Below are 24,630 nucleotides of genomic sequence, written 5' to 3' on the forward strand. Positions count from 1 at the left end.
AAAAATTGCCTCAAAAATACAAATATGCAAATTTCACCATGATTTGAACAAATCTGACTAAAGTCACCCTAAGTAAACTACATATCACATTTCAAAGCAATCGGACAAGCGCTTTCAGAGAAGGAGATTTTTTTACCAAAAACACCAAAACATAGGGCCAAAGACCCTGAAGCTACTATAGACATGGATACAAAATTAACCCTTTTCCTGCTGAGTGCCCCTGTCCGTTATCCTGCCAAGTCGGTCAAAACCGGCCCCTTTTCCGTGTCTACAGAAGATTGGCTCTCCTGCACGCTTTCCTGCCAGGCATTTGGCGGGAAAATACCGCATTTTCGGGGTACGATTACCGACCATATACGTGTTAGACTTCAAAAATTTTGCATGCCCGTATAGAGGGGCAACCGCTGATGAGGTTGTGTCGAGAAAATAACGAGGTCTTGGGCGTTGTTTGCCCCGGGGGATGTGTACTTTTATGCCCTTTTCTAGCTTACTTTTGCGGAAGTAAAGCTCGTTCGCCGTCACGCACGTCCACACCGGGGAAACATCACCTCGCTCGTGAGTTAGTAGAAGACCCAGGGGTTAGTGCTATGGGTGCGGCAGCACCCTCAAACCTGTCCTGTTCCCCTGGGTTGTGTCACTTGGCCACGTACTTTGAACGACTTGGAAGAGTCGCACAGTGCAGTCTGCTTTGACGTAGTGTCAACGACATAGCTTCGCCATTGAAGGGAAGCGTGTACGTAGTTTGGCCAGTTCAGTGCACACTTAGCTCGTTAGTGTTACCATTTCCTAACAGGTTAGTTGTGCAGTTGTTACTAAGGTGCAGTTTTGTACCACCTTAGCTCTGGACAGTGCAACTGCTCTATGCACTACCCCAAACGACAGATGGTTGGTACAACGTCTACGTCGCACGAGCACAGCCTCGTTGGGCTGTGCCCCTCCCACGTGATACAACGCACGTTCATCCATTACTATAGCGTCCTTACGGATCTGCCAAAAACGAAAGTGGGGGTAAAAACAAAACAAACGAAAATATGCGATCTTAGATAGTATTTTTTCGGGAATAATTTACATTATGCCGAACAATAAATCTCGGAGTCTGTCTCGACATCCGAGTGCATGGTCCGTGTTTCAAAAATTACAATCGGGGTGGCAGATCCGTGTTACAAAAATTATAATAGGGGGAATTGTACAAAATAATCCGTCTAAACAAAACAAACGAAAATATGCGATCCATAGATAGTATTTTATTCGGGAATAATTTACATTATGCCGAATAATAAATCTCAGAGTCTGTCTCGACGTCCGAGTGCATGGTCCGTGTTACAAAGATTACAATTTAATTCACCACTCTATTTTTTTCCTCAAAAAGTAATTTTATTTTATCCTTACAAAGTCAACCATAAATGGAAATTAGAACTTTCTCTATCTCTATTTATTTGACCACCCTATCATGACAAACTATTTTGAGCAATTTCTTTTAGATAACATACAGGGCACAATAAATGACGGTTCAGAATATGTCAAAGTTGGGATTCAGGAAAGTTACCGTTACATGTTTTAATCCTTCAAAATGGTAAGCATTTCACTATGAACTGTCAAAAAAAGTTGAACTTTCTGATAATTCTACACGAAAATTATTTTGGCTTTAAAATCATATTAATTATTTTTTTCTGGGTGAATTGATAGGGTTTATACAGTACAAGAATTACATACAATGTAAGTCAAATTTTGATCAAAAATGACAAAAAAAATTCCTTAAAAATAAAGATTTGCATATTTCATCACAATTTGAACAAATCCAAGTTGGGTTGTCCCTAGGGACCTGTATACCAAATAACAAAGCTGTCTGACCAGCGGTTATGAAGAAGAAGATTTTTTACCAAAAATGCCTTTTTAGGCATTAATTTGCCTATTTTCAACAATATCAAAAAATTAAAAAAACTGGTTTCTCAAAATCATATTTTTCATCTACACAACAAATATCAAATCAGTGAGTACTGCGGTTCTCAAGATATTAGAGTGGACGGACGCCTCACAAACGGACATACATACATACATACATACATACATACATACATACATACATACATACATACATACAGACTGACGACGGACGCCGGACGGATACCCATCCCAATAGCTTCTATAGACTATAGTCTATAGTAGCTAAAAATGCCCCAAAAATACAAATGTGTAAATTTCACCACAATTTGAACAAACTTTAAGTAAGGTCACCCCAAGTGAACTGCACATAAAATTTCAAAGCAATTGGACTTGTGGGTTCAGAGGAGAAGGCAATTGTTGACGGACGACGACGACGGACGACGATGACGACGACGGAAAATCAAAAATCGCTGACAGCGGAGCTAAAAAGACACACACTTGTTCCAGTTGCTTATCACAAGTATGATTTCATTATGCAAATGTCTTTAATGGTACAGCTAGGCCATGCAAGATGATTGTTGTGCACATGCAAAAATACATTTAGAAACCTGTTTTAATCTTGATGTAACTCCCTGTCGCATATGAACTCTGAGATAACACTGACATCATATGACACCCACTATTATCAGCTAAAAGGAATGATTTTTCCATTATTTCACAATTATCAAGGCAGTGTCACTTATTTGTGATAATCTACTTTAACAATGTTTAATCACCTGTTCATTGATTTAAAAAAAATAATGCCAGTGATCATAAGATAAACAGCTGTCAGAAACTTTAAAATGTTGGCTACTCTAGCACTAAACAACAACAATAATAACGTAATAATAACAATAATAAGAGACAGACACAGTGTTGGGGGATCAAGGTCAACTACTTTAATACAAGTTGACAGGCTGCAAGCCAAAGTCCGCTCGAGGGTCAAAGCTAACAATGAATACTCAAGGTAGCCTCGTTCCCACGATATCCAGCACAGCCTCGAACCCGCCCCATTTAAATTACAATAAAACAAGTATTATTGCACACTAAAATGCTCATTAAATTTACTAGGTACATCATTTTTAATACAGAAAACCTGAGAGATTTTTGATTTAACACAAGTACCAATACACTGCTTGACAAAATGAGTTTAAAAATCGTTATGCTAGTTTTCAAAAGCTTGCCAACATGTACGTACATTGGTAAAAATGGTAATCCAAGGCACATAGTTAAGAGAACACACCACATGGGCAATGTCCTTGATGACTTCAGCTGTGTTCTACAGCCACAGACCCAAGATCACGCAGAGTGTTCCATTGTTTAGCTGTACATCAAAATGGAAGAGAGGAATATTACAGTATTAACGCAATGGATCTGAAGCCAAGGGTTCCATGCTTGACAGGCAACTACAGGCACTGGCAGAGATATTATTTTTGTGTGACTGAACTTTCAATAATCAAAAACTGAAATTGAAGTGAAACTATGCTTTGATTTTGACCAAATGTTGAATATGTTGACAAAAATACATAAATGGTTGTCATATTTTTAGTGTAATTTTGACAAACGACCTATCCCATCTCTGAATTACACTCTGCCTATCATGCTACTACTTCACCAGTTTACTTGTTTTAAAACCATCTATGATACGACGATCAAAGATTGAAACTGCAAGGCTAATAAATTATTTAGAAGTTATGAACAGAAATGAACTTACAAAAGTATCCAATGTGCTTTTTCCCATCATAATTACGGTTATATTGATTTTATTGCTATCTCACAATGGGAACTCTAGCGAGGTTTTATATTTCAATATCAGAAGCCTGATAAGGTCATAGGACATCAGTAATACAAACATGTACATTTAAAAAGTATCAAACTATTAAATGACTGAACTTGTTCCCCTCTACACATAGAAGTGAACACTCCAATCATTTGGAAGTATCTTCTGTAAACTCCATTCAAAATAGAAATTCAATGGAGGGTTTCAGTTTTTCATTTGTTTCTATATCTACAAATGCCAGTTCACCTGCAATCCACAATTTAGTTCTGATTGCTTTTATTCAAAAGATGAAACCTGTAGTCCCTTGAACGAAAAATTTAAGTTCAATATGCACATACAGTAAAATGATATACATCCCTTCAATTTTATAAAATGGAGTAAATGAGGTATACCAATTCTCATCTGTTGAAAATTGAACCAAAATCCTGTCAAAAATACTCAACCATGAAATGATATGTCATCAATATATCAGAAATCTTGTTGAAATATTGAAGAAACATGAATACTAGTAGAGCAAGAAAGAAAAGGAATTCAAATGGAATGAACGGACGATCTGGTTTTGCTGATCATTTACCACAAGACAATGATTAATAATTAACGAACAAGCTACAGAACAGCATGGTTGAAGGACACATATTTGTGCCTTGACCGGAAACAGGAAATAGAAAATACTACATATCAAGGCAATGTTCTGATTGAGTTACGTACTGTATACAGACGAGGATGTAACATGGCTACTTTGCATCACAAAGGAACACAGCTGGAAACCATCAATTAATATCTGAAAATCCTGATGATCAACTGACTGATTTTATTCTTGTAACACAAAATACCTCCTGGTTCCAACTCTAAAATTTGACATCTGTGCTGCTTTCAAAACATACTGCACCAGCATCAATCTCAGTCTGATACAATACCTGCTTGTCAATTGTTGCTAAATCACAATTCTACATCAAAAATTATTTGAAGCAAGAAGGAAAGTCCTGCAGACACTTCAACCTTCCCATCATGACCTTTGAAGATTTATCTTCAAAAACTCTCTTCAAAGAAAATTTCCACATTTTCATATCAAAATGCCAGTGATTGTCCATTTGTAAATTACTTCAACTGATAGTTTCTCTAATCAGCAAATTATTTTATTTGATCTAAGATTCAGAAATTGATCAAATCTACCAACAATGTTTTGAACACATATACTGGCTTCATTTCTTGTTTATCAGGTTTGAATGATAATCAACATATTTTCTCTTGACTTCATCAAAAAGATCAACAATATTCTCTATTAAGAAGCATTATTAGACTGGTCATTAATACTGCAAAAAATTTAGGAAATATCTGTGAAGTTATCATATTTATAACGTCAAGATTACAAGCTGTTCATGCAATTGTGATTCCTGTATAAGACCAGAAGATAATTGTATAAAATACAAACAAAATATTGATCTTAAAACACAAGTATACTACTGTCTCTTTAATTAGGGATTTGCTGAAAATAATCATATTTGGGATCCTGTCTACTTAGGTTTGCTTGAATCCTCACAAAAAGGGATGGGTAAATATAACTGGTTACAAATTTACATAATAATGTTGAATCACGGTTTTCTTTGTTATTATTTTAATATTATTGTTACATTATTATTATTCCATATATTTGACTTTTACATCGTCCACGTAATTTCATGAACTGATATATTCACCTCTAATTCTCATTTGCTGAATATAAATCATTTCAACAACCCTTATGGGTAAAAAAATTACATATTGATAATGCTTCAAAATATTATTTCTGATATGTTTAATATACCTCATTGCCAAAAAGAGAAAATCTGAGGCAGGCTGTCCTTTTCTCGATCATTGCTACAATTTGGAATACCAGCTTAGTTCAATGTTAGGATTAGACAATTTGAACCATGTCCTACATGTCAATGACAGCTCAAACAAAACAATGGGCATAATTCATCAAATCATTCTGTCAAAGTGACATTTTTACATCATAAATTAAGTTGATGACAGTGAGTAAATATAGCAATATGTGCCTTCGGCTGAGACGACAAGCTGTGGTGTACTCTCAATGGAAGTCTTCCACATGCACAAAAAATGCATTTTGATCAGAAATGACATCAGCAGTACAGCCAAAATATTACCTATATTGGTGATCACCACGCATCACGTGAAAGAAAAAACGTTTTTTAAGCAAATTCTCATTGCTATTCATATTCATGATTGGAAAATAATTCCTAATACACGCTCACAAGCCGTGGCTTAGATTTTGAGTTTTTTTGTTTCCCTAAGATTTGTTTTCTATCCGCAGGTACCGCTGTCTCCTTCATTGAAACCCATTTTTCTTGATCACAAGATTTTGAAGTAAAGGCATGAAAATATAGCAATGCTGGTGTATCTCATCACGAGCTGATTTTAAGAAGCATTCACACAGTTGAATGATTTCTTTTCCCCTTTCTTCCTCCAGCTCTTGTACAAACTGGTGTAATTTTAGAAAACCGAAGTACACCATTCTAATCCAGTAACGCGTGTTTGACATCGGAAAGTCACAATTTCAAGTGGATGTCGCCAGTCTCGACGCGCTTTTCCCATTACTGCTGGCACTAGTTTCAGTTGTGAGATCTCTCCCTGCAAGGTGCTACGTGGCAGCATGGAGGTAGGAAGGGATAATCATTATGACAAGCAGAATTAGCAGAAAGGGAAAACGAAACGTTTGTCAACACATCTCAAACGATCGAGGATTCGGGACATCGTGCACGAAATAAGTTCTTTCAGTATTTCTAATGAAAAACGGAACAAACGATTTGCTTGATTCAGTTACTGTAATAAAAAACGCTGTCAGAGCTCCTCAGTCGTTTTTATGGTAATTCTCGGGTGCATTACTAATGTTTGATACACAGTCGCCGAGTCATTTCCATCTGAATGACCGCTCTGCCCGTCGCGATCACAGCTTATCAACCCCTTTCATACAATATCAAGAACTTCATAACTGACTTACCCAAAATATAAAGTTGAAAACCGTCAGTAGCATTTTCAGACAGCTCATGGCTGCTGTGGTTTGCAGTCGCTTGGTCATTTTTCCCTCTTTCTGAACAAATTTTCACCGACAAGTAGATGTTCCTTACCAGGCAGTGACACAGCCTTCGAAGTGAAAATCACTATCGTTGTCTTCTTGAAATCAATGCAGTCTGGCGCCCTCACATGTAAACATTTGTTCAGCCTGCCAAGTCGATACCACTTTCCAAGGGGGACGGCCGTCGATGTCGAGCAGATAACGAAAACTGAATCCTTGAGAGGCAAAAAAGCGTAAACCATTGGTATTTATGTAAATTCAATAGGCAGTTCATCCGTGGCACAATTCGGCCAACCAATAAACCAATTTGCATTTTCAAAAAAGAAAATCGAAATGGAGCTAATTTCCAATTTTCAAATGGTTTTATCATCTTGATTATTAACTTTTAGGCCTATTTCTAAATTTAAAATCTTTGGGCTGAGATTGAAATATAGGAAACAGGTGTATACTGCTGTGAGGATGGCACTTTACGGCCATTCAAATTTCCCTCTGACAAACTCTATTTCCCACAATTCGTATTTCCGTTTTTTCAATTTCCAATATACCAAATGTCCGATTTTCCCATTTCATTTGGGGCGTGGCCCAGTATCTTTTCATACTATGGCGGAAATAACTGTATCTAATTGGAATTAAGGTGTAATATTTATCTCAGTGTGACCAAATGTACTAGGGCGGGGCTTGGTTACGATGATTGGCACAAGATACTTTTAAAAATTAGCGGGAATGAGGGACTGGTCAGTTTCTTCGGCCTTGGAGGCCGGTGGATTCATGGGGGTCACCCTGTTTTTCACTTTGGTGATGGGGTCACCTATTTTGAAATGCCCAATTGGGGGTCAGTGTGTTTTTAAATTTCGACACGGGCTCATACTTGCCTAGTATGCATCGTGCTAGCCATGGATTTCATCATTCAGTTTCATTTTTCGGCGCGCCTTTCGGGCGCGTAACTTTACTAATATGAGGTTATTACGAAAATACCGCAAAGGATTCACGAGGACATTGGCGCAGCATATCGCTCGACGCGAAGCGGAGGGTGATGCACGGCGCCGATGTCATAGTGCATCCTTTGCGGTATTTTCGTGATAATCTTATTATTATACATCTTACATTCTTCACTGGGACATCAAATTGTCTAGCTGTGCAGCTATCTGTTGGCGGGGTAGGGTGCGTGGCTATGCAGGTCATCAAAAGGTCATCAAAGGTCAACCCCGCCTTTTGATGACCCGCATAGCGGCGCACGCTATACCCCGCCAACAATAGCTGCGTTTCCACAGCTACAAATTGTCAGAGTAGTGACCGCTTTAGTGCAATGTCAACATTTTTTCTTCCGATTCATAGTGCAAATGTAAAACGCTATCTCAGACTGCTTCTGCAAACTCTTGAGTGTGTGTACTAGTACTACACACGTACGTACAGAGCGCGCGAGGCTGAACAAACTGGCCAATCCCTAACATCGTCTCACATACTGGAAGACAAGAAAAAAAGCTGTTCTTTGGTTGGTAGAGTGCGGGTGCGCGTTCAGCCGCAGGAAATTCAAGAAATGGGTGATAAAGGAAGAAGTCACCGCGAAATAGGTGTTCATCTCCAAAATGTTTTGCCCAGGGCAAGTGGTATCTCTGAACGAACTGTTAGACGATGATGTCTCAAACATGATATCAAACGCTAAGGTCAAGATTTGGATCGGGTTGGAACGGGTGCAATTTATAAAGTGAGCCGGCATACGGATTAAAACTATGATATGAGGAGAACATCATTGCATACAAAGATTGACAGCTGAATAAATTGATCAGATCAAATTAAATGTAGATGCCCGCTCTGATTGGGCTGATGACTGTCACAATTTTACACAATGTTCCAGTTTGCGACGTTGACGGGAAGCGCGCAAAACTTCAGCAGGTCAGGTCAAACTGATTAGGCCTATATCGGACTTTCCTTTCCGGCGGCCGCAACACTATTGTTCCTTGTATGTTCGTTACTCGATCCATTGAACGAGTTACCCGCGCAAATAACTGTCACAATTTGATGCATTCCTAGGCCAAAGATAGATACTATCAGCTGCCACGCCCAAAATGAAATGGGAAAATCGGACATTTGGTATATTGGAAATTGAAAAAACGGAAATACGAATTGTGGGAAATAGAGTTTGTCAGCGGGAAATTTGAATGGCCGTAAAGTGCCATCTCACAGCAGTATACACCTGTTTCCTATATTTCAATCTCAGCCCAAAGATTTTAAATTTAGAAATAGGCCTAAAAGTTAATAATCAAGATGACAAAACCATTTGAAAATTGGAAATTAGCGCCATTTCGATTTTCTTTTTGAAAATGCAAATTGGTTTATTGGTTGGCCGAATTGTGCCACGGATTGCAGTTCCACCTTTTGATAGTCATAAGGTAATATGCACCTCGAAAGTGAAAGACTTACAAATCTTTTGCTCAGACTTTCGTTAATGAAACTTTCAGCAATTCTCTTTAGCATAAAGTACAAAGTCTAAGGTGTCTAACAATATTCTTACAACGATCAACTTCAACTGGGAAAATATGATTTGAAATTCTTGTTTTTGTTAATGCTATTCTATCAAAAGGATTTTGTACAAAAGACAGATACTTCTCATATTTAGTTTCTCATTACTTTCTATGGCTTTCTTCAAGACGTCAACAACTTAGCTTTCAAGGATTGTTTTACTGAATATGACTTTACAAACTGCTATGTTGAACATCTGCCAGCGGAACAGTGCGATACGTGTTTATTTTTTCCACGCGCACTACTGATATACGGACTTGTGATAGTGGGGGAGGACTTGAAAAATTTTGATCATATAGAGGGGTGTATTTGAAAATGTTTTGGGTATTGAGTAGTATCATATCTGTGGCCAAGAAGAAACACTGGAACACATTTTATTTGAGTGTAAATATGTAAAAGAAATCTGGCAGAAATGTATTTGTTTCTTTGTCAGAAAACACAACTTTGACAATAATATCAATATCAAAAGATTAGCAATTGCAGGAATCGAAAATGATAATAATGCAACATCTGACATTATTTTCTGTATTACTTCCTTTGTAAAATATACAGTTTGGAATATTCGAAATTCGGTTACTCTTGATGGGATTAAAGTTTCCCTTCAATCCTATGTCATGCAATTGAAATGTTATCTCTCCTCATGGATGAATACATTGTATTTCACTTATAAGATGATGAACAAAACTGAGGATTTTATCACAAAGTTTTCAAGCCTTGTAAGACTTGAAGGAGAAGAATGCATCCTGAATACATTCATATGATGATCTTTGTAATTAAGGGACTGGTCAGTTTCTTCGGCCTGGGGGGGGGGGGCGCGAGGTCGATTATTTTTTGCCGACGTCAAAAAGTGGCTGACCCCCCCTATTCCAAATTTTGAAAACAGGGTGACCCCCCGCAAGCGACAACTGTAATATGTAATAATATAATACTGTAATATATATATATATATATATATATATATATATATATATATATATATATATATTATATATATATATATATATATATATATATATATATGTGTGTGTGTGTGTGTGTGTGTTATATTTTACATACATTTATATTTTAAGTCATTCTGTGTTTTAATGAAATTGTTGGCATGTCAGTTGTAAGATAGGAATTTCAAAGTGTCAATCTTAAAGTTTGAATACAGTACATTTTGAATGAGCTGTGAATGTATTTCACACTTTCTATGCTTAACCAGATGTCCTGAACTGTTGTACAGAAATGGATGTCAATCATTAATATCAAACAGGAAAAAGCAGTAAATCAAAAACTTTGATAGGTGATAAGACTTGCCAGCCATCCGATTAAATCTCCTGAGGAACCATAGAGAGGCATTTTAGCCAAATCTTATTTGTGCAGAGTCTGAGATGACCTTCTCTTGTAACATTGATATTTGTGCATGTTGCTTTCTCATACTGAATTCTCATAGAGAGAACAGAAAAGTATCAGGAATTCAGTGTCATGCTTTTCATATGAAATGCAGATTTCATAATCGTACACTTTCACTTAGCAAACATCAAGATATCTCTGGCATATATCTCTGATTTATTAAAGTATGGCACCCAAAGGGCACGGAGAAAAATATGAAACATCCTGATATCTCTGATATGTCTTGTATATTAAAGTAATGCACAGGAAGGGTGTGTGAAAAATGTCTGATATATTAAAGTAATGTGCTCAAAGAGCTCGCTGAAAAATATTGAACATACATATATCTCTGAGTTGGGTAGACTACCATTGAAGATCTCACTTTATATGTCTGTTATAAGATATTGGTGTAGACTGAACAGTTTGCCTTCAAATCACATTCTTAAAAAGGCACTCACAGAAAACAGAAAAATTCAATCTCCTTGGGTGAAATTTATTAATCGCAATTTGGGGGATTGTAATCATATGCATGTTTTCAGTTCATTGGGAGTGAAATCATATTGTCAACTGAAGAAGAAAATAAAAGAAAATCTTACAAGTGAATATTTGGGTTCATGGAGGAGAAATCTGTTTGATGATGTAAGAAAAATGGAAATGGTAACAAATTACGTACATATAGAATTTTCAAAACTGAGTTTGTCTTCGAAAATTACTTAGATTGCTTGTCTGACTTTACACTCCGTAAACAGTTGTCCAAATTCAGATTGAGTGACCATAACTTGGGTATTGAAATGGGAATTAAAAGTAAACCTAGAAAGAATCTGTCAGAGATGTGATTATAATGAAATTTGATGATGAGTTTCATTTATTATTTTCATGTAAAAATCATACTTCAGAAAGAATTTTATTGGGACAAAGTAGTGGTACAGATTTTTGTAAATGTTATAGACTCTTAGAAAAAGAAGAAGTTGTTAAAAAGTTAATGGAACAAAATGTTCTTGATCTAGCTGTATTTCTAAAGAATACAAATGTATGCTGAACCCTCCAGCAGCTCCGAGCTGAAAAATGTCCTGGTAACTTTTGTTCATTTGTCTTTCAGAATTTTACTGTTTTCTTAAAGAGCACATGTTCATACTGAGCTCAAGCAGCTCCAATGAATGTAATTAGTGCATGTTTTCGTATTACAGAGATGAATGGTTGTTTTTCTTTCTCTGTATTGTTCACTTACATTTGTAACACATCTTGATGTACCATACCATACTCTCTGTTAGTATGTGTCGAGTAAATAAAGATTGATTGATTGATTGATATATCTCTGATATATGTATGCCTGATATGTTAAAGTTGGGCGTGCTGAAAAATATTTCTGATTATTAAAGTTACGTGCCCGAAGGGCATGCCGAAAAATGCAACTGGATGAAATTTGTGGCTCATGATGCATTTTAGGCAATGATGAGCCTGTGTCGAAATTCAAAAACACACTGACCCCCCTATTGAGCATTTCAAAAACATGGTGACCCCCCTATCACCAAAGTCAAAAACAGGGTGACACCCCCCCCATGAATCCACCCCCCCGGTCGAAGAAACTGACCAGTCCCTAAACAGCTAATTATTTGATTTTTTGTTTTCAGACAAGACGCATTGTAATTTTATTGCATTCACAGTTATGTAGACTTGTTTTAGTTGTGACAATGTGGAAATAAATTTATCTTTTTCCAAAAAAAAAAAAAAAAACAAAGAAAAAGGAACGAACTAACTCTGGAGAGAACCAGACGCTAGACGTGCAGACCAGCCACCATCGCACTCCATGCGCGCCTGCTTTGGGCCGACATATGAATATGGAGGGGTGAAGGAGGCGGGAAGGAGGGGGTCATACTTGAAAATCATTCGGTTACAGAATTTACTCATGCAAGAGTTCTTCTTCGATACCATTTACAGAAAAGCAATTGTTTTGCTATGCAAAATGAAAAGAAATTCATTATTGATTTGTCCCTCCCAGAAGTACCCTGTATCAACCCCAGCAGGCCCAGCCAAGCGCTTCGTATCCGCGGATGGTACGTCACTGCAAGTTAACCGAGTAATGGTAGATGTGGTGATGTGATGGAGTAATCACGTCGGTGCAGCGGGTGTGCGAATAAACGGATCGTCAAGGCCATATCGTCCAAAAGAGCACGGGTAGGTGTAGCTGTAGCTGTGGGTCCATAGCTGTGGTGTTTTCAGACGGGATTCCTGCCTTTTACGGGCTGGTTTTGACTTTGTGGTGGCGGGGTTAAAATCGTAAAAGTCAAAACCAGCCGGCGTATTAAAAGGCAGGAATCCCGTCTGAAAACACCACAGCTACTATCTAGGTGTAGCTCACAGGCTAGCTCTGCATGGCAGGGCTGTGTGTTACCGGCGTTACACGGCCTCCCACCACATAATATGTGGTGGGAGGCCGTTTAACGCCGGTAACACACAGCCCTGCCATGCAGAGCTACTCACAGGCGCTCCTTAGCTGGGTAGTCTGCTAAGTAGATCGATTTTCGGATCGATCTATCGATCCCGTAGTCGATATGCCCGCCTCTGCAACCTAAATACTCACAAGGTGTGCAACACAATCACTCAAAAAACACACCACCCGATATGTCAACTGGCCGTGCGCTCGCACAAAACATTCAGAACTACACTACCATATACCTAGTGGGATCACAAATTAGGTTGCAGTGGCGGGCATATCGACTTCGGGATCAATACATCGATCCGAAAATCGATCTACTTAGCAGACTACCCAGCTAAGGAGCGCCTGTGGTGTAGCTGCAGTACAGTAGCTCGAGGTTTTTATAGGTTGCTGTCGAGCAAAACCTCGAGCGACTGTACTGCAGCTAGGGTAGTCTCTGCTACCTCCATGGTTCCATGGGTAGGTGCAGTGGTTGAAAAGTTACGTCATAAACAATCGTTGCTGCTCGTAAATATTGGAGATGCCATGAATGTAAAATAGAAAATGACAAACAGTTTAAAACTAATTTGAATGTAAAAGTGAAACAGCTATTTGAAAAATGTGCATTTGAAATGATTCATGATGACACCAGACAAAGGCACCATAAAAATAAACTTCGCACATACAGAGAGTTGAAAAAAGATTTCTCTCTCGAAAGCTACCTTCATGTTATAAAAAACCCAGATCACAGATCTGAGCCCTGTGCAAGTTACCCATTAGTGCACACATATTACACAAAGAAACAGGTAGATATAGAAACCTTGATGTTATAGACAGAGCATGCCTAATTTGCCAAAACAAACAAGTAGAAGATGAGATACATTTCCTTTTTCATTGTAAAGGCTACACAGATATTAGACATGATTTTTTCAGTAAACTAAACATTTGTAAAAACACATTCAGAGGCACACAAGACCTTGTAAGCATCTTTTCAAGGACAGATAAAGCATCATTATGTGAATTGGGAAAATACGTACATACATGTTTTAAACTCAGACAAGAAAAAATGAAAAAAACAAAGTAAACTATTTATGAACCTGTAATATGTTGACCTCATATATAGATATTATATATATATATATATATATATATATATATATATATATATATTAAATACTCTTTCATTGTTGTTTTTGTAAAACCTTTATTGTACTTTATGATCAAGATCCCAACTGGGATACGATTTCAATAAAGGCTTACTTTACTTTACTTTAAGTGTAACAGTTCATCACCAATATCACGGTCACCCATCAAACACTGAAACAGGGAGTGTGGTTCAATGTGCAGTCTGCATATAGAACCTAAAAGTCTTTGCCCTTTGCCCTTAGCCTATAAAATTCGACGTTAAAATAAATGTGCGTGTGTATGGTCATATAATCACCAAAGCATGATCGATATACCTTTGACGTTGACTGGCTCAGTTTGACACACGTAAATCGGGATTAAATTCCATTTTTGCCCCCCCCCCCTAAAAAAAAATGGTTACACACAGTCCACTGTGGCTGCAATATATAATTGTATCCCATCCCACGGGCCATTGTTTGCTGTTGGCTATGCAGCCCCGGGTACCAGTCAACTCGCACCTTTTCCAACCCGCCCAGCACAAACTCGCCCAATACCAACTCGCCTGATAGCAACTCGCCCGAAATCAATTTGTAATTTTTCATGAGTACCTCCTCCTGACAAATCGACTTTAATTTTAAATAACGTCCAGCTAGTTTAGAATAAAGGATTCACAACGCAAGATACTTGAAATCGACAACAAAATCTATTTTGGTTCTGACCATTTTCCACTTTGTGTGAACTGTAATCCAGCTTGACTGTCTTCAAAAGTATGACTCAACTCCGGTCATTAACACTAGTTGTTCTCACATTAACTTGTCCAAGGTGAATCATATATCAATGCATTGTTATCTCAACAGTTCATGTAATAATACGTTACAGAATTTGGCAAAGAAGCTTTCATTTGTAGAAATTCAAATTGTACTAACCCTTCTCATTTTTGCAATCAATTTCACAACTGTATGATGATATTGTTGAAGCTTTGAAGGATGCTGGTTTGCAAAACATCCTTCTTCTAATATTCAGTGTAATAATGGGGCTAAATCAATTCCAGGTTGCAATCAACATGTTAAAGATTATCATGCCATTGCTCGTGATGCTAATTTCCAGTTGTGGCGGGACTCTGGCAGTCCCAAACAATTAACGTCCGATTTTTGATCTCATGAGGACATCACATGCTTAAAAAATCTAGTTCGCAGATCTATCAACAACAAAGTTCCTGTCTACTTGTCTAACCTTCTCACAAAAAATTCAACAATTCACCAGACCAGACGTAAATATCATGTTTCTAAAGCCCACAGTCGCTCATTCAAATATCGTTCATCCACCATTGCCAATACTATAATTTAAACTACTTTACTGTGCCTGTTTATTCTTTTCTGAGCCATTTCTTGACCGATCTGCATGTCAACTTCCTGCTTGTTTTAATTGAATGTATGGTGCTCACCAACTTTTTATGCTTATCTTTTGATAAGTAGTTTTACAACTTTTTAACTACTGGTCTTTTATTGAGTTATTTATTTATTTTTATTCTATATATGTCCATGTATTTTATTCAATGCATGAAAATCCATTTATGGATGCATTGACTTGAAGTAATAATATTACAAATTACAATTCACAGCCCCGGCCCGGAGGGCAACAAGTAGACAGAAACGGCCCCCACTGGCGGCGAAATTAGGAAGCGTTCAGTTATTATGGCGCGAGGGATGGGCCGGCAAATTCATTAGTCAAAACCTGATATGAACTGAAAATGCTCATGTGTTTCATTATATGTTGAAGTTGTGGCTAAATTTGAACCTTTGCCACATGTTTGCAACTTCATTGAAATTATTATGATCAACATAATGAACAATAATCACCGCCGATTAACTCTAAAAGGTCATGAAGTATACAAATATGTAATTAGCTGAAATAAAAATATTAAAGTTATTTGACTGCTCTTATTGTATCACCACTTGATATAGCAAGTGTAATTACCGTTGGCCAAGTCCTTCAAGCCATATATGCTGAGCTGTGAAAGCTCATTAGATATGCAAATTATAAATTGCCTGACATGAAAATGTGAAATGACTTTCGATATTGTTTTAACCTAGTACCTGGTATAATCATCAATGTACAAAGCATGTTTTGCCAACTTTGATCAAGTAAATCCAGTATATATCCCTAATAAGCAAAGGTCATTAAATATGTAAATTAGGAATTGGCTTAAGTAAAAATGCTTAATGATTTTCAATAATGTTGTATCATTGTATCTGCAATATGTGTAGCAAATTTTGTCAACTTTGGTCAAGTCAATTCAGATATATATCTCTAATTAGGAAAGATCATAAAATATGCAAATTAGGAATTGGCTTAAGTAAAAATGCTTAATGATTTTCAATAATGTTGTATCATTGTATCTGCAATATGTGTAGCAAATTTTGTCAACTTTTGTCAAGTCAATTCAGATATATCTCTCTAATTAGGAAAGATCATTAGGAATTGACTGAAGAGAAAATGCTTCAGGTGGTTGGAAAGGCTATTTTTGTACCAATTCTTTTCTCAGAGTTAATGTCAAGTTTCAAGTGTTAGAATCAAGATATTTAGTTCAAATTTTCAGGATAACTCCCTTAGTTAATATTTTCTCCAAAGAATATAAAAATTGTATATTTGCATCCATGATTTTGAAATATGACACCAGTAAATATTAAAATTTAATTTTTCATATTTTTTTACATATTTGAATTTAATTATAATTGGATAGTATTAATATTACCAAATTAGTTATAAATATGTTGACACTATTTATTGCAAGATTTATACGGCAGGATTTGTAAGTAAAATTTGTTTTTATGATTTTACATGGGTTTATATATCAAAAAATTATTAAAAATTCTTTCAAATTTCAAAATGTGATTTTTCAAAAAGTACTTCAAATACAGGAAAATTGTGCCGTATGAATCTTATCTGTAACCTTGTTAATAGGCTATAAAATTCCATGTCCATATCTCATTTCAAAGTTGGATTAAATTGGTATACAATTATGTAGGAAAACTGTTATTCTGTCAAAAATGTTGAAAACAAGCCATTTTTGCACCCCTCTTTTGAAGTCATAGAGCGGTTTTTTTGGTTAATCTCACTTTTGACACCTCTTTGACACTCAAAGAATCTAAAACTGCATTTACAATAGCAGTCACTCACTCTGAATGCCAGCACCGCCTTGTCAAACTTTCCTGAAAAACAGCAAATAATGACTTTCCCTTTTCAAACATTTTATTAAAAGCTAGGGGACCTCTACCATAGTTAATACACTAGGGACTCCCCAACTTCATCTTATTTGGTCAGTTTTTCAGAAGTTTTAACATGCTATAACTCTGCAATGCCTTTGTGCCCAAATGTCTAGTTTTTTTTATTCCACAGAGAATGTTGACTACTTTTATATTTTAATAGTTTTGTTGAAATTTATAACTGACGCTCTAGCCTTTACAACCACCTTAATGACTTTCCATTATATTGTATTATAGTGTCTTTAATGTACATAGCAAGTTTCATCAATTTTGATCAAGTCAATTCAGATAAATATCCCTAATTATGACATTTCATTTGATATTCAAATTAGGTTTTGGCTGAAGTAAAAATGTCTTTTGACTTTCAATAATGTTATATCACATGTCCCAGTATCTTTGATGTATATAGCAAGTTTCAAAAACTACAATCAAGTTAATTCAGATATATATCCCTAATTGAGAAAGTTCATTAAATATGCAAATTCGGAATTGGCTGAAGTAAAAATGCTTAATGACTTTCAAAAATGTTGTATCATAGTTGCTTCAATACATGTAGCAAGTTTCATCAACTTTGGTCCAGTCATTTCAAATATATATCCCTAATTAACAAAGTTCATGAAATATGCAAATTGGGAATTGACTGAAGTTAAAACGCTTAATGACTTTCAATAATGTTAAATCATAGTATCTTTAATATACATACCAAGTTTGGTTAATTTTGATCGAGTCAATTCAGACATATATCCCTAATTAGGAAAGTTCATTAAATATGCAAATTAACATTTATCTTTCATGTCACCCCTTAATGGTTCCCACTGCTGATATATCTTGGTGTGATCAACATTTGTAGCAAATCTCATCAAATTGTGTGCAGTTGTTTTTAATGTATATCTGTTTTTTCTAAAATCATTAATTATGCAAATGAGCAAAAAGTATGCAAGCCACACCCATCAATCAGTTCTTGCATTTGCTAACTGAATATATGTACCAGATTTGATTCTGATCTGATAAGCTGTTTTTGAGATATCGGACCAACAGACAGACCGACAGACAGACAGACAGACATCGCTGCGACATATGCTCATGTGTGTAAACCGTGGCCGAAAACGACACAGACCCTCTTCAGTTTGTAATTGCGTCGTTCTGTTTGAGCTGCGTCGTTCTGTTTTGAACTGCGCTCTTCAGTTTGTAATTGCGTCGTTCTGTTTGAGCTGCGTCGTTCTGTTTTGACCTGCGCTCTTCAGTTTGTAATTGCGTCGTTCTGTTTGAGCTGCGTCGTTCTGTTTTGACCTGCGCTCTTCAGTTTGTAATTGCGTCGTTCTGTTTGAGCTGCATCGTTCTGTTTTGACCTGCGCTCTTCAGTTTGTAATTGCGTCGTTCTGTTAGACCTGCGTCGTTCTGTTTGAACTGCATCGTTCTGTTTGATCTGTGCTCTTCAGTTTGTTTTCAGCATAACACGGAAGTACTGGAGTAAACATTTTGTAACAAACATTGAATGGTCCCTTGGAGAATACCATTGCAACTTGGCATGGGTGCCCGTGGAGTCATAGGTAGTAGAGGGAGAGCAACTCCACACATCGTTCACATATTGGTTGTTTGCGTTTAATGTATGGTGGTGTGTATTTTTTGTTTCACTGTCTTGTGTACAGAACAGAATAGGTACGGCGAGACAGCTGAATATGAATGTCAGTGCAGTCTGTACAATGGCAGAATAGGTACGGCGAGACAGCTGAATATGAATGTCAGTGCAGTCTGTACTCCAGAGTTGAGACACTGCGTACGACACTAACGCTATGTTTCGAAAGTGTGCCAGACTTTCTTTATCAATCGCCTCAAGTCAGGTTCAGTGGATAAATTTCGTGGTATAATGGCAGATTGTACGTATTATTTCATTCTGGAAGCTAGGATGTCTAACTTTGTTCTATTGTGTTAAAGGTTGTGTTCGTATTGTGTTTACTAGACTGATATATATATATATATATATATATATATATATATATATATATATATATATATATATATATATATATATATATATATATATATATATATATATATATATATATATATATATAGCAGGGAGAGAGGTTATGCCTCCACTGTTACCCGTTGTGTTCGTATTGTGTTTACTAGACTGATATATATATAATATATATATATATATATATAATATATATTATATATATATATATATATATATATATATATATATATATATATAGTCAGGGAGAGAGTTATGCCTCCACTGTTACCCTTGGACAAGGCTACCTCGTGGTCGTCATCATCACTTGCCACACGTGGTAGAGCAGACAGTTTACATCCTGAGCATTTTTGAGCAATTTTATAAGAAGGAAAGTGAGGGCAACTTCACACGTCGTTTCTAACTTTGTTAAATGATGCGGTACATTGAGTCTATTTATGTGTGTATATACAATCTCTCTCACTACCTGACCATAGTGAGTCACTCTGTTCCTTATTGATCTTCTGGCCGGGGATGTTGCCGAATGAGTCAACAATTCTGAGAAATTCTTCGGCAGATTTCACATCTGATAACATTCGAGTGGTGTCATCTGCATATTGTGCAATTTTAACTCATTTTGTTTGATTTGAATGCCCTTAAGGTGGTTGGAAAGGCTAGAGCGTCAGTTATAAATTTCAACAAAACTATTAAAATATAAAAGTAGTCAACATTCTCTGTGGAATAAAAAAAACTAGACATTTGGGCACAAAGGCATTGCAGAGTTATAGCCTGTTAAAACTTCCGAAAAACTGACCAAATAAGAAGAAGTTGGGGAGTCCTTAGTGTATTAACTATGGTAGAGCTCCCCTAGCTTTTAATAAAATGTTTGAAAAGGGAAAGTCATAATTTGCTGTTTTTCAGGAAAGTTTGACAAGGCGGTGCTGGCATTCAGAGTGAGTGACTGCTATTGTAATTGCATTTTTAGATTCTTTGAGTGTCAAAGAGGTGTCAAAAGTGATATAAACCAAAAAAACTGCTCTATGACTTCAAAAGAGGGGTGCAAATATGGCTTGTTTTCAACATTTTTGACAGAATAACAGTTTTCCTACATAATTGTATACCAAATTAATCCAACTTTGAAATGAGATATGGATATGGAATTTTTACAGCCTATTAACAAGGTTACAGTTAAGATTTGTACGGCACAATTTTCCTGTATTTGAAGTACTTTTTGCAAAATCACATTTTGAAATTTGAAAGAATTTTTAATAATTTTTTGATATATAAACCAATGTAAAATCATAAAAACAAATTTTAGTTACAAATCCTGCCGTACAAATCTTACAATAAATAGTGTCAACATATTTATAACGAATTTGGTAATATTAATACTATCCAATTATTATTAAATTCAAATATGTAAAAAATATATGAAAAATTAAATTTTAATATTTACTGGTGTCATATTTCAAAATCATGGCTGCAAATATACAATTTTTATATTCTTTGGAGAAAATATTAACTCAGGAGTTATCCTGAAAATTTGAACTAAATATCTTGATTCTAACACTTGAAACTTGACATTAACTCTGAGAAAAGAATTGGTGCAAAAATAGCCTTTCCAACCACCTTAATTGTTTTGTTGTGACGAATGGCGATGGACAAAATTTCTAAACTAAAAAAAAGTAAGGTGAAAGAGTATCACCATGTCTTGAACCGCTGCTAACTTAAAATTAACCAGAGGTGACACCATTATTAATGACTGGAAATATCGCAGTATAAAACTTTGACCCATAGAATAAAAGATTCACCAAAATTAAATTTCTTTAAAGCAAAGTAAAGGACAGGCCACTCGATAGAGTCAAATGCCTTGGCAAAATGAATACAAAATAGAATACCAGGAATATAGTTTTCTTTTGTAAAGTGTATTGAGTCTAAAATCTTGCAAACAGCGTCACCGATGTAGCGACCTTTCACATATTAACCAGCTTGATTTGGGTAAATTATTTCCGATAAAACTTTGAAATTCGAATTAAAAGGGCCTTGGCAACAATTTTTATAATAAAAGTTTAACCCTTTTCCTGCCGAGCGCCCCTGTCCGTTATCCTGCCAAGTCGGTCAAAACCGGCCCCCTTTTCCGTGTCTACAGAAGATAGGCTCTCCTGCACGCTTTCCTGCCAGGCATTTGGCAGGAAAATACCGCATTTTCGGGGTACGATTACCGACCATATACGTGTTAGACTTCAAAAGTTTTTGCATGCCCGTATAGAGGGGCAAACCGCTGATGAGGTTGTGTCCAGAAAATGACGAGGTCACGGGCGTTGTTTGCCCCGGGGGACGTGCACTTTTATGCCGTTTTCTAGCTTACTTTCGCGGAAGTAAAGCTCGTTCGCCGGCACGCACGGCCACACCGGGGAAACGTCACCTCTCTCGTGGGTTAGTAGAAGACCCAGGGGTTAGTGCTATGGGTGCGGCAGCACCCTCAAACCTGTCCTGTTTCCCCTGGGTTGTGTCACTTGGCCACGTACTTTGAACGACTTGGAAGAGTCGCACAGTGCAGTCTGCTTTGACGTAGTGTCAACGACATAGTTCCGCCATTGAAGGAAGGCGTGTACGTAGTTTGGCCAGTTCAGTGCACACTTAGCTCGTTAGTGTTACCGTTTCCTAACAGGTTAGTTGTGCAGTTGTTACTAAGGTGCAGTTTTGTACCACCTTAGCTCTGGACAGTGCAACTGCTCTATGCACTAACCCAAACGACAGATGGTTGGTACAACGTCTACGTCGCACGAGCACAGCCTCCGTTGGGCTGTGCCCCTCCCACGTGATACAACGCACGTTCATCCATTACTATAGCGTCCTTACGGATCTGCCAAAAACGAAAGTGGGGGTAAAAACAAAACAAACGAAAATATGCGATCATAGATAGTATTTTATTCGGGAATAATTTACATTATGCCGAACAATAAATCTCGGAGTCTGTCTCGACGTCCGAGTGCATGGTCCGTGTTTCAAAAATTACAATCGGGGTGGCAGATCCGTGTTTCAAAAATTATAATAGGGGGAATTGTACAAAATAATCCGTCTAAACACAAAACAAACGAAAATATGCGATCCATAGATAGTATTTTATTCGGGAATAATTTACATTATGCTGAATAATAAATCTCAGAGTCTGTCTCGACGTCCGAGTGCATGGTCCGTGTTACAAAGATTACAATCGGGGGATTGTACAAAATAATCCGTGTTTCAATTTACAATCAGCGGGATCGTAAAGCACAAACAAACGGCACAACCGTGCTCAAAATGTGATCATGGTCCGTGTTAAGAATACAGTCAAGCCACTGTTAGGCGAAGCTGTCCCCTGTCCGTTATTTACGTCGGGTTCTCTTGCTGATGGGTGTCGTCGGGGCTGTGTGAGTAGAGGTCTGCACGCCAATGCTCCTCTTACCTCGTAGCATCATGCGATGATGAAAAGCCGCAAAACACTCGCCCTCGTGAAGATGAACCCCGCACAGACTACATCCTTTGGACGTCTCAGACAGTCGTCCGCTCGCAGTGGTCTTACCCTCTCTGCTGCATACTTTACAGCATTTCTGCCGCCCCTCCAAACGGCTGACAACGTGCATCGGCTGATTTTGTGGATTGATGTACGAGGCAAGAGAAACGGTGGCCTCGACCTCTCTCACACTGGGCTGCGATCGCCCACAATAACGCCAATGAGTTGTTTCCCGACACGCAGATGAAACATCTTATGGGTCAGCTTACTATCAGGGTGTACATGCTTGAAGCATATATATGCATTTACCAGGGCAACATCAATCAGGTAACATGCCAGATATGTCCACCATCTGTGGTACTTGCGCCCAGTGTGAAAGTACTTGCGCTTGGTTGGCTCGGTCGACGCCTCCCATGTACCGGCGATAATTATACAGCGACAGAGGCACTTGTCGCCGCTCGTCTCCCTCCCCCACTGGCACGCACTCCAAGGGTGGATAGACCGTATTCAAGATCAGCACCTGAGCGTTACTATCCTGATAAGCAGTGATGTTAAGATGAGAGTCCGTTCTGGTCGTGGCTTTCATATCCCCAACAGACAGAGGAAGGCGCTTCCTCTTACCCGGCGGAATTAATTGAGGGGGCATGGTGCGACGATTACGGCGGTTAAAACTCCCGACCATGTAGATCCCGGTCTCCATCAGCTCTCTAGCAGTAACGACCGTGCTAAACAGGCTATCACAGAATAGGCTGTGATTATATCCACAGAATGGCTGGACCAGCTCCATCGTAATTCTTTTCACCACACCTCGCTCCTGCCGTCTCCCATCAGTCCGATCCCGAAATTTCACACCTAGGTACGGTGCAAAGTTAGCGATGTATGCAGTGGTGGAGTCGCACAGCTGCCATATCTTGAAACCGTCTCGATCAGGCTTATGCGGTAATCTCTGCTTAATTTAGAACGGCCCTTAAATCGCACCATGCCCTCGTCGATGGAGATCTCTCTACCCATCTTATAATTATTTACGCACCGGTCAACTATGGGCTCCATCCATGGATTGATTTTATAAAGGGGATCCTCCTGACACCGACGTCGGCGGCGTGCCTCATCAGGATCACGACGTGGATCGTTCTCTGGGTCTGCCAGATGAAAGTATCGCATAAGCTGCTGAAAGCGACTGCGGGTAATCACAGTAGAAATACCCTGGTTTCTCAGAAAGGGATCGCTAGACCAATAATCCTCCACTGATGATTTACGGTCGATACCCATACAGACTAAGACGCCAATGAACGCCTGCACCTCTCGGTAGTCAGCGTTACGCCAGTATTTATCTATTTTCCTAGCGATATATCGCTGGTGGAATTTGGCGTATTTATTAGTCTCGTCCTTGGCCAATCTGATCAGTGTAGCTGGAATAAACTTAAAAAAGTAATCGAGCTCACGGGAGTGGCTGGGCAAGGTGAAAGTCGGTCCTCTCTCATGGTCAAAATCGGTCTCCTCAAATATATTAGCATCGGTAGTCTCCGACATACGCCAGACAGGAGGGGTGTCGTCCTCCGCCAACACAGCAGCAACGTCATCATCGTCGTCAGAGCTTGCCTCACCTACATACTGCCTGTCATAAAAGTCATCGTCCTCTGCCGCATCCTCGTCAACCTCCGAGTCGGACTCAGCGGTGATATCACCGTCGTCTGGGC

At 37.9% G+C, this 24,630-nt stretch overlaps 2 protein-coding genes across 4 annotated transcripts in view; one reads left to right on the forward strand and one right to left on the reverse strand.

The window, feature by feature from the left end:
* Positions 1-6,881, reverse strand: part of LOC139118332 (tetraspanin-7-like) — a 50,205-nt gene extending 43,324 nt beyond the window's left edge. Inside the window, exon 1 of the mRNA XM_070681594.1 lies at positions 6,702-6,881. Coding sequence (XP_070537695.1) covers positions 6,702-6,779 — 78 coding nt within the window. The 5' untranslated portion in view covers positions 6,780-6,881. The remainder of the gene's footprint in view (positions 1-6,701) is intronic.
* A 5,824-nt stretch (positions 6,882-12,705) lies between these two features.
* LOC139118345 (trimethyllysine dioxygenase, mitochondrial-like) overlaps positions 12,706-24,630 on the forward strand; it is a 49,045-nt gene continuing 37,120 nt past the window's right edge. For 2 of the 3 annotated variants that reach the window (XM_070681613.1, XM_070681616.1), the window contains exon 1: positions 12,706-12,845. The gene's annotated coding sequence lies outside the window, so the exon portion shown is untranslated. The remainder of the gene's footprint in view (positions 12,846-24,630) is intronic. The other variant, XM_070681615.1, reaches the window with a different exon arrangement.

This window comes from Ptychodera flava, chromosome 19 (assembly GCF_041260155.1).
Source record: "Ptychodera flava strain L36383 chromosome 19, AS_Pfla_20210202, whole genome shotgun sequence".
NCBI classification, from domain to species: Eukaryota; Metazoa; Hemichordata; class Enteropneusta; family Ptychoderidae; genus Ptychodera; species Ptychodera flava.